The sequence below is a fragment of the Mastigoproctus giganteus genome, chromosome 9 (assembly GCF_048544385.1).
Source record: "Mastigoproctus giganteus isolate SK-2022 chromosome 9, ASM4854438v1, whole genome shotgun sequence".
Taxonomy (NCBI): domain Eukaryota; kingdom Metazoa; phylum Arthropoda; class Arachnida; order Uropygi; family Thelyphonidae; genus Mastigoproctus; species Mastigoproctus giganteus.
In genome coordinates, this window is record NC_143583.1 from 95026735 (window position 1) to 95038807 (window position 12073).

General features: G+C 38.3%; 1 protein-coding gene across 1 annotated transcript in view; it reads left to right on the forward strand.

Moving 5' to 3' along the window:
• LOC150080558 (AP-1 complex subunit beta-1-like) overlaps positions 1-12073 on the forward strand; it is a 161785-nt gene that overhangs the window by 90216 nt on the left and 59496 nt on the right. The window contains exons 12-13 of the mRNA XM_090381498.1: positions 1334-1613; positions 11332-11472. Coding sequence (XP_090237624.1) covers positions 1334-1613; positions 11332-11472 — 421 coding nt within the window. The remainder of the gene's footprint in view (positions 1-1333; positions 1614-11331; positions 11473-12073) is intronic.

Genomic DNA, 12073 nt, shown 5'->3' on the forward strand with positions numbered 1-12073 from the left:
CAGGAAATAGGATAACATGGAAGAAAATAAACAAATGGAAGGCTGATAGTCCAGAAGGACTGATTTGCACTATCACATTTCTTTTTTGACTTTATAAGAGATTTGGGTGATACATTTTGTTTGATCCATTGGTCCAGCTGTATTTCAGCTGTCTAGTAGTTCAGTATTACAAGGCTGGTGGTGCTTTATATACATATGTATATGTATGCAATGCATGAACAAACATACACATGGGCTATTTATGAGAGAGTGACTGTACAGTGAATGCTCACCCTTCCATGATAGTATAATGGTTTTGTCACTTGTTTGGAAGAGGTCTGTGAATCCTGTCATAGACCGGAGGAATCTTAACACTTTCACAAGTGTTTCTAGATAGTGTAATTCTCTGGAGTGAGTTTTTTAAAGGAATTTTGAAGTTTTTCTAAAATTTGAAAAACTATATATATAAATGTTTTTCTGTTTTGACTTTATAATCAAACATCAGAATGAGATTATTGTTGACAATAAGATCAAAATTTTGCAACGAAAAATCATAAATTTAAAACTTGTCTTTTATTTTATATTATACATTTGTATATATATATTACTTGATTCAGTTTCATCATATTCTGGATCTCAGTTTCAGAGAATTTTTCATTTTTGGTTTTTGTAAGCTCATATCATCTCAAACAGGATTAAAGTTGAAATGTAAAGTTTTGCCTTCCTATGCTGAGTTTTGCAACTATTGTAAGATGCTGATATACTTTAAAAATCAAACAGTAACAACAAAAATATGGGCTTGTTAAATTTAAAATTTAACAAGAAGCCCATATTTTTAAAATTTCTTTTAAATTTAAAATTAAATTCACTGCAGTACATTTAATTGGATATGTTTTTGTTCAGAGATCAGTATATTAAATTGAAGATGATAGTAGAGGAGTTTTCATATTTCCACCCACTCTGTGGGCCTTCTTCTGTGGATTGGGTTGGGAGAATTATTAATTAAACTAATTATTACATTTAGTTTATGACCAAGTTACAGAAATATAAAAATGAAGATAAAATTTATATACATACAACAAGGTCATTGAATATAATTAATTCCCCTTCTGCAATCCACTGAAGACCCACAAAGAAGTCTCACAGTGTATAGAACCTTGGTATTCACTAATTTTTGAATGATAAACATATTCAATCCAATACAGACTATTATTTTCCAAGAAGTATATCCTATCCTTCTCTCAGCCATGCCTTACTAATTATAATAATAAAAAACATTCTTATTTATTAGGGTATTATGCTGATTTATGAATGTTATTTTTATAAATAAATAAAATTAATTTTTGTGTAACAGAGGAGGTTCTGGTGAAGACATTCCTAATGAAAATCCACCTTCAACTACGGGCAATAGTAGCATAGCTACTACTACTACTACCACCACCACCACCACCACCACCACTACTACTGTTACTCAGCAACATACAGTGATACCTAGTGCAGATACCCTTATTGGTGATCTATTGAGCATGGATATCAGTGCTCCTCCTCCTTCTCATCAGGTTGTACCACCATATCATCAGCCTGTTACAAACACTGCTGCTATGGATTTGTTAGGAGGGGGATTGGATAGTCTGGTAAGTTGTTAACATATTTAGAGTTTAATTTATTTAAAGCAGTCAGTATTCTAGACATGATATATTGTTTGCTGATCTAAAAGTTTAATAGGTTAGAGATGAAATAAGTTTGGTAACAACAATCTGGAACCATTCTTTTTGACCACCATGCTATGACTTTTATTGTTTGGAGAAGCATTTTCCCAGTGTTCAACGTAGTTCAGCGTAGTTCAGCACAACTATATCACCTTTTAAGGGCACAAAAGGTGATATAGTTGTACACGTTGGCACTGATGATATTAAAAGTAGGAGACCGGCGGAATTACTTAACAAGTACAGGTCACTGTTGAAAAAAAGCCGTGAATTAGGATTGAATTTGAAAGTGTCTACAATTCTGCCCAGACACGATAGGAGGGAGTATATGATGAGAGCCCTGTCGATCAATTCGGCCCTGGAAAGATTGTGCAAGGCTCAAGGGGTAGAATTTTTTTCAACCTGGTATGTACTTGTTAACCGGACAGACTGCTTCTACAGGGATGGGATACACTTAAATAGAAAGGGCACAAGAATGTTTGCTGATGCTATCAAGGCAGTGTTAGGTGGATCAGAAAACTGCTAGATTGGGGGGGATACAAGGACTAATAGATTAACAGTAGCCACTGCCACAGGTGAAAGTGATTCTTGCACTGCTTCTATTGGAATGAGCAGCAGTCTGGAAAATAAGATGCAGGATATTACAGAGACTGCTGGGAATCATTGGGGTACAAGTAAACACATGGGTTGTGTTAGGGTAGCTAAGAAAAAGAATAGGTGCAAGTATATGAGGTTAGCCTGTGCAGACATTGCTCCTTAAAGCTCTTCAAACAGAGAAGTTTTTCCTGATTTATTTTCTGCTTTATTAGTTTAAATTGTCATATTAACTTATTTTCTAGAGTAGCTTTATATTCCTAGTTACGATACTTAGTTTAAAGTTAACTTAGACAGAGATTTCGTAGATATTACTTAGTATCGGTAACGGTATCAAATCCACGTGTCACAAATTGAACGAGAGGTCTTTTAACCAAATTTAGTCAATTTATTAACCAATTGTTATATCAAATTATCTTCTATAAGTAGATTATAGACCTAGTCAGGATCCTTAGTTTATTCTAAATTGAGATAGCGAGATTTCAAAGCTAATCAATACTTACGAGTCCGTAGAAATGCTGTTCGTGAATTCCCGCCATTTTTACACGATAGCATAAGCTTAGTGTAGTATACTGCATAATATAATATTGTCAATTAATCAGTAAATCTATTAATCTTGATAAACTTTATTGTCAATTAAATTGTATTTTTAACTCTATAAATATATATAACGACTTAATCGTAACAAATAATTAATACATAACTATAGTGGTACATGTGATATGGAAGTTGCATAAAGGGAACACTAGATACCGAAAAAAAAAAAAAAAAATATATATATATATATAACATAACTGTTTTGGGATATAACTTAAGGATTTAATTTTTGTTTTAAATTTAATTTAATTAAATTGGAATCATGACTCTGACCAGAGCAGCAAAGCAAAAGGCTGAAGCTAATGGGAGTGCTGTGGTTCAGGGGAGAACTGAGGGGGGCAGTTGCCCTCTGAATCACAGTCTATTAAAATGCACTGTTTGCTTGATGTTTGCGGAGCAGTCGGGTACGGGACATGATACTGCCAAGGGGGATGTCTTTGTGTGTGCACGATGTAAGGAGTGCAAGGAAATCAGGCGACAACTCAGCGTTGTTATGGGCCTTTATGAGACCTTGAAGGACAGGGTGGATGCCCTCGAAGGAAATAAATTGAGGGGCCCATCAAGCTCTCAGCTGCCCACATCAACGCCAGAGCTTGCACTTGGTCATCAGGGAACACAGGGGCAGCCCCCTAGGCAGAATGCGCTGGTCCCACAGGAACTAGTAGTTGTTGGTGACTCTATTGTCAGGGAAACGGGGAACATGCTTTGTAAAAAGGATAGGTGGAATAGGACCAGGGTATGTCTGCCAGGGGCAAAGGTTGATGACGTTGTAGAGCGGATATCATCTTTTAAGGGCACAAAAGGTGATATAGTTGTACACGTTGGCACTAATGATATTAAGAGTAGGAGACCGGCGGAATTACTTAGCAAGTACAGATCACTGTTGAAAAAAAGCCGTGAATTAGGGTTGAACTTGAAAGTGTCTGCAATTCTGCCCAGACACGATAGGAGGGAGTATATGATGAGAGCCTTGTCGATCAATTCGGCCCTGGAGGGATTGTGCAAGGCTCAAGGGGTAGAATTTTTTTCAGCCTGGACTGTACTTGTTAACAGGAGAGATTGCTTCTACAGGGATGGGATACACTTAAATAGAAAGGGTGCAAGAATTTTTGCTGATGCTGTCGAGGCAGTGTTAGGTGGGTCGGAAAACTGCTAGTTGGGGGGGGATACGAGGACTAATAGATTAACAGTAGCCACTGGCAGAGGTGGAAGTGATTCTTGCACTGCTTCTATTCAAATGAGCAGAAGTCTGAAAAACAAGATGCAGGATATTTCAGAGACTGCTGGTAGTCATTGCGTTACAAGTAAACACATGGGTTGTGTTAGGGTAGCTAAGAATAGAAACAGGTGCACGTATACCTGCGTGTACACCAATGCTAGGAGTTTGGTAAATAAATTTGATGAATTTGAGGTATTGCTAAAAACATCAAAGGCAGATATTGTTGGGATATCAGAGACGTGGTGTCACACAGATATAAGTAATGCGGAACTGGAATTTGGGGAATACAATGTATATAGAAAGGATAGACAGGACAGGAGGGGAGGAGGGGTTATGCTATTAATTAAGAAACACATAAAGTCAAAGGAAGTGAAGCCAGTTGACATCGATGGACAGGGCAGTGTCGAGTCAGTTTGGTGTGACATAAGCATAGGGAAATCAAAATTGAGAGTAGGAGTGTGCTATAGGCCTAATGACTCTGATGAGTATAATAATATATTGTACAGGGAAATAGAGTGGGCCAGTAAATCAGAGAGTCTTATAATGGGGGATTTTAATTTCCCAGATATTGACTGGAATTTGTGGGTTGGTCACTCGCACACTAGCAAGGCTTTTGTGGATTTATTGGATGATTGTTTTCTACATCAGCATGTTCGTGAGGCAACAAGAGGGAGCAATACTCTTGATCTGATTATCAGTAGTGATTCTTCATGCATTAAGAACCTGCAGATAAATGAACCACTAGGTGGCAGTGATCACAGTGTGTTGAAGTGGGATTTACTCAAGGAGGTAACTACCATCAGAGGTAAAGGGAAGGGTTTTTGTTTTCGTAAAGGCGACTATGATGGTCTGAGACAGTATTTAAATTCTATACAGTGGGACCAACTGATGATGTTACCAACAGCAAACTCAAAATGGGAAGCATTCAAGGAACTAATCTTGGTGGCTACCAGGCTTTACATACCAACTAAGAAATATTGTTCAAGGTTTAGGCCTAAATGGTTGTCAGATGGACTAATGAGACATGTGGCAGAGAAGAAAAATGCATGGGATACATACAAATTAATGGGTGACATGGAAGCCTATGATAGATATAAGTTGGTCTGTAACCAAGTCACAAAGGAGATTAGGCAGGCAAAGGCAGACTACGAAAAATCCTTGGCAAAGGATGCAAAGAAAAACAGAAAGGAGTTCTTTACATACTTGAACTCGAGAAGGAAAGGGATGAATCAGATTGGTCCACTGGATATTGATGGTTCAACAGTTGAGGATCCTGCTCAGGTGGCTAACAATCTAAACGAGTATTTTGCATCTACATTCACGCATGAGGAGTTATTCAGGTAGGAGAATGATGTAGGTAAAGTAAACATTGGCAGTGAGCTGGATGATTTTGTAATAACTGAGAGGAAAGTGGAGGAGAGATTGTTGAGGATAAACATAAAAAAGGAACCTGGGGTGGATGGGATCTATCCAGTTATATTAAAGGAGGCAGCAAAGGAAGTATGCAAACCCCTAGCCATAATTATGAGAGCTTCTTTGGACTCAGGGGAGGTACCCATAGACTGGAGATGTGCAAATGTAACCCCAATTCACAAAGGAGGATCAAAGGCTGACACAAGTAATTATAGACCTGTTAGTTTAACTTCTGTTCCAGGTAAATTAATGGAGGCACTGGTTAAAGAAGCACTGCAGGATCATCTAGACAAGAATTCAGTTATAGCTCAGACGTAGCATGGTTTTGTTAAGGGCAGGTCTTGCCTGACCAATTTGATTGGATACTATGATGTAGTCACAAAAGAACTGGATGCAGGGAATAACTTTGATATTATATATTTGGATCTTAGAAAGGCTTTTGATACTGTTGCACATGGAAGACTGCTGCACAAATTGGAGCAGTGTGGCATTGGAGGCAAATTGCTGCTATGGATAAGGGGATGGTTGAGTGGCAGAAGACAGAGAGTGGTAATCAATGGACACTGCTCAACGTGGACTAATGTTATTAGTGGAGTTCCTCAAGGTTCAGTGTTGGGTCCATTGTTGTTTTCAGTGTTTATGAATGATATTGATGATGGGATATCAAGTTTAATGTCTAAGTTTGCAGATGATACAAAGGTTGGCAGGGTCGTTAAGGACACTACTGACGCTATGCTGCTGCAACAGGATCTGGAAAGGTTGAACAGATGGGCTGAGAGGTGGCAAATGAAGTTTAACATTGACAAATGTAAAGTACTACATATGGGTAACAGTAACCCCAGAGCAATGTATCAACTCTACGGTACTACACTGACAGTGGTGGAGAATGAAAAGGACCTGGGGGTAATTGTGCAGGCAGATATGAAGTTCTCTGAGCAGTGCAGACGAGCTGCAAGAGTAGCTCATGGTGTCTTGTCAATGATATACAGGAATTTTTCTAGCAGGGATAAGGAGGTGATTATTCCCTTGTATAAGGCAATGGTTAGGCCACATCTTGAGTACTGTATACAGGTCTGGAGGCCTCATTTCAAGAAGGATGTAGAGCTGCTAGAACGGGTACAGAGAAGGGCAACAAGATTAGTAAATGGAACAAAGGGTTGCTCTTACGAAGAAAGGCTTAAGTTTTGCAAATTACAGAGTCTGGAGACTAGGCACCGGCGAGGTGATCTGATAGAGGTGTATAAGGCTTTGAATGGTTTGAGCATGCTCAATGCCAATGGGATTCTTCATCTTTCTCAGAATAATCACCTCAGAGGGCATAAATTCAAATTGAGGAAGGACGGATGTCGGATAGATGTGCGGAAATTTGCCTTTGGCCAGCGGGTGGTTGGTTGGTGGAACCGACTTCCATCACTTGTTGTTGAAGTTGATAGCCTAAACAAATTTAAAGCTCAACTGGACAGGTATTTCGAACGAACGGAGGGGTGAAATGGGAGAGGGTTTTTTTTTTTTTTTTTTTTCTGGCTGATGCTGAATAAGCTTGCTTTCTTGCATCATATGCCTCTACTAATGCTAATGCTATACTTGCGTGTACGCCAATGCTAGGAGTTTAGTAAATAAATTTGATGAATTTGAGGTATTGCTCAAAACATCAAAGGCAGATATTGTTGGGATATCAGAGACGTGGTGTCACACAGATATAAGGAATGCAGAAATGGAATTTGGGGAGTACAATGTCTACAGAAAGGATAGACAGGATAGGAAGGGAGAAGGGGGTTATGCTATTAGTTAAGAAATGCATAAAATCCAAGGAAGTGAAACCAGTCAACATCACTGGACAGTGCAGTGTCGAGTCAGTTTGGTGTGACATAAGCACTGGGAGATCAAAATTGAGAGTAGGAGTGCTGTATGCCTAATAACTCTGATGAGTATAATAAGAAACTGTACAGAGAAATAGAGTGGGCCAGTAAATCAGAGAGTCTTATAATGGGGGATTTTAATTTCCCAGATATTGACTGGAATTTGGGGGCTGGTCACTCACACACTAGCAAGGCTTTTGTGGATTTATTGGATGACTGTTTTTTACATCAGCATGTTCGGGAGGCAACTACAGGGAGTAATACTCTTGATTTGATTATCAGTAGTGATTCTTCATGCATTAAGAATCTACAGATAAATGAACCACTAGGTGGCAGTGATCACAGTGTGCTGAAGTGGGATTTACTCAAAGAGGTAACTACCATTAGGGGTAAAGGGAAGGGTTATTGCTCTCTTAAAGGCGACTACGATGGACTGAGGCAGTATTTAAATTCTATACAGTGGGACCAACTGATGATGTTACCAACAGCAAATTCAAAATGGGAAGCATTCAAAGAACTTACCTTGGAAGCTACTAGGCTTTACATACCATCTAAGAAATATTGTTCAAGGTTTAGGCCTAATGGATGTCAGATGAACTAATGAGACATATGGCAGAGAAGAAAAATGCATGGGTTACATACAAATTAACACGTGACACAGAAGTCTATGATAGATACAAGTTGATCTGTAACCAAGTTACAAAGGAGGTTAGGCAGGCGAAGGCAGATTACGAGAAATCTTTGGCAAAGGATGCAAAGAGTTCTTTACTTATGTAAACTCTAGAAGGAAGGGGATGAATCAGCTTGGTCCACTTGATATCGATGGGTCAACTGTTGATGATCCTGCTCAGGTAGCTAACAAAATAAATGAATATTTTGCATCGACATTCACACATGAGGAGTTATTCAGCGAGGGGAATGTCAGAGGTGTATTCAACTCTGGCAGTAAGCTAGAGAATCTTGTAATAACTGAGAGTAAAGTGGAGGAGAAATTGTTGAAGATAAACACAAGAAAGGCACCTGGGGTGGATGGGATCTATCCAGTTATATTAAAGGAGGCAGCAAAGTAAGTAAGCAAACCCTTAGCCATAATTATGAGAGCTTCCTTGGACTCAGGGGAGGTACCCATGGATTGTAGATGTGCAAATGTGACCCCAATTCACAAAGGAGGATCAAAGACTGACACAAGTAATTATAGACCTGTGAGTTTAATTTCTGTTCCCGGAAAATTAATGGAGGCACTGTTTAAAGAAGCACTGCAAGATCATCTAGACAAGACTTCAGCTATAGCTTGGACACAGCATGGTTTTGTTAAGGGGAAGTCTTGCCTGACCAATTTGATTGGATACTATGATGCAGTCACAAAAGAACTGGATGCAGGGAATAACTTTGATATTATATACTTGGATCTTAGAAAGGCCTTTGATACTGTTGCACATGGAAGACTGCTGCACAAATTGGAGCAGTGTGGCATTGGAGGCAAATTGCTGCTATGGATAAAGGGGTGGTTGAGGGGGAGAAGACAGAGAGTGGTAATCAATGGACACTGCTCATCGTGGACTAATGTTATTAGTGGAGTCCCTCAAGGTTCAGTATTGGGTCCATTATTGTTTTCTGTATTTATAAATGATATTGATGATGGTATATCAAGCTTAATGTCCAAGTTTGCAGATGATACAAAGGTTGGCAGGGTTGTCAAGGACACTACTGACACTATGCTGCTGCAACAGGATCTGGAAAGGTTGAGCAGATGGGCTGAGAGGTGGCAAATGAAGTTTAACATTGACAAATGTAAAGTACTACATATGGGAAACAGCAACCCCAGAGCAACATATCAACTCTGTGGTACTACACTGACAGTGGTAGAGAATGAAGGGGACCTGGGGGTGGTTGTGCAGGCAGATATGAAGTTCTCTGAGCAGTGCAGATGGGCTGCAAGAGTAGCTCATGGTGTATTGTCAATGATATATAGGAATTTTTCTAGCAGGGATAAGGAGGTGATTATTCCCTTGCAGCAGGATCATCTAGACAAGACTTCAGCTATAGCTTGGACACAGCTATAGCTGGAGGCCTCATTTCAAGAAGGATGTAGAGCTGCTGGAGTACATAGGAGGGTTGATAGAAGTGATAGAAGGGAGTATATGAATGGAACAAAGGGGTGCTCTTATGAAGAAAGGCTTAAGTTTTGCAAATTACAGTGTCTGGAGACTAGGCACCAGCGAGGTGATCTGATAGAGGTGTATAAAGCCTTGAATGGTTTGAGCATGCTCAATGCTGATGGGATTCTTCCTCTTGCTCAGAATAATCACCTCAGAGGGCATAAATTCAAATTGAGGAAAGACAGATGTAGGATAGACGTGCGGAAATTTGCCTTTAGCTAGCGGGTGGTTGGTTGGTGGAACAGGCTTCCATCCCTTGTCGTGGAAGTTGATAGCCTAAATAAGTTTAAGACTCAGCTGGACAGGTATTTCGAACGAACAGAGGGTTGAAGTTGAAGTGGTTATTTTTTATTTATTTATTTATTTTTTATTTTTATTTTTATTTTTTTTTGGCTGATGCTGCATAAGCTTGCTTTCTTGCATCAAATGCCTCTACTAATGCTAATGCTAATAGTTCTTATGGTGATTGAACATGTTTCTTCATGTTCCTATACCGAGGTTGTTTTGGAATAGTTGTTTATCGAATAATAACATACTACTGTTATTTCATAGCTCACCTGGCAACTCTTTTCTTTGTCACCGTTGTAAGGAGTGTACCGATTTTAAGTTAAAATTTGGTGCATTGCTAGAACAATTTAAGTCACTGAAAACACAGTCTTAAATGTCACAATTTTTTCAGTGACATTTACAGTTACATTATTCTCGAGGGCAAGCACCCTTGAGAATAATGCAACTGGGAGCTTATCAGGGACTCAAGACTCTAGTAACGTACCAAGTGATGCACTCCCGATTCGGCTCTCAGAACAGAATAACCAAGTGCAAAATCTTCTGGTTCTATTAGGAGACTCCATTGTCAGGTAAACAGAAAATATTTTTTGTAGTAAAGATAGGTAGACTAGAACCAGGTATGTCTGCTGGGAGCAACTATTAATGATGTCACCAACAGACTGTCAGATTTTAAGGGGGGTAAAGAGAATATTATTATTTATGTGGGGGACTAATGATATGAATTTATCAATTTAATAATGAATTTTTAATAATTTTTTTATAATATTGTTAAATTTTTAATTTAATAATAAATTTAATTATGAATAATGATAATGAATTTATGTGGCAGCATATATGTAGATATCTTATTTCAGGAGTCCAGTTTGAGGTAGAATTAGCTGAGTGGTCAGGAGCGGGAGTGCAGTAGCACATGACCGAGGTTCAAGCCCCTGACTGCTAAATACAGTTGATCTGCCAACCCACACTGGACCAGTGTGGTAGATTATGGTCCATGTCCCTCAGCATGAATTGTTGAAGAGGCTTCCATCCTGCATGGGTTGATAATGGCTGCAGTTTACCTTTTTTTTACCTTTATATGTATATAATAGTATACTACCAGGATCAAAGCAGTCTCAGCCTGTCATAAAGCATCTTCTCTTGAGGTATTTTGGATAAGAAATAAGGAAACTTTAGTTATTTCACCTAAGAGTCTTGGATGTAATTTAAAATGCCTTTAAATTATACTAATTAAATAAGGCATTAATTAAATTTAAATTTAATTAATGCTTTGTTACCATAGTAAATATATGAAGAGAAAATGATGTAACATGTGTATTATATATGTGTATAAAACCTCTGGATAATTGTTGCTTAAATTAAAAAAGGAAAAGAAATAAAATTAGTGATGTTGTTATTATAAATTTTGAATAACTTTTTAAGTTGGAAATTTGTTTAATATCATTGCAAGATATAAATTTTTAAAAAAATTAGTATAAAAGGAGTATTTTGCCTTTGATCATCAGTCACTTGTTTTTCAGCTTGGAGATGTTCCTTCAGCTGGTAGCACTGTTCCTACTCCTGCTCCTCCCATCTCCACTACTTCTTCCAGTGCTGCAGGATTTTTGGGAGATATATTTGGATTTTCAACTGTTAGTTCATTTTATACTCCACCTAAACAGGCAAGTATAAGCATTAGGCAATTAGAATAAAAAAAATTCTAGTCTTTTTTTTTTTTTTTTTTTGTGGCAATAAGTTTTAAAAAATCTCGGATATCTCATAGCTATTTATCATGTCGACACTACTCGTAGTGTCGACATGATAAATACTGATGTCATTAAGAGAGTAGGAAACTGGAATGAAATCAACGATGGAGAGAAGTACACGGACAGGGCATGGTGGCGAGGCATCTTGTGTCGACTAGTGGAACATCAGAATGACAGATGATGATGATTAGTAGAGGCCATATGATGCAAGAAAGAAAACATATATCGCATATATGTTTTCATCAGCCAAACATCAGCCAAACACCATCATATATGTTTTCATCAGCCAAACACCATCATACATCAGCCAAAAAAAAAAAAAAAAAAAATCTTTCCCATTTCACCCATCCATTTACTCCAAATGCTTGTCTAGTTCTGTCTTGAACTTATTTAAGTTGTCGATCTCCACTACGACTGATGGAAATTTGTTCCAACTATCAACCAGCCACTGGCTAAAGGCAAATTTCTGCACATCTATTCTACAACTGTCTTTCCTCTATTATGCAGCTGCTACTTT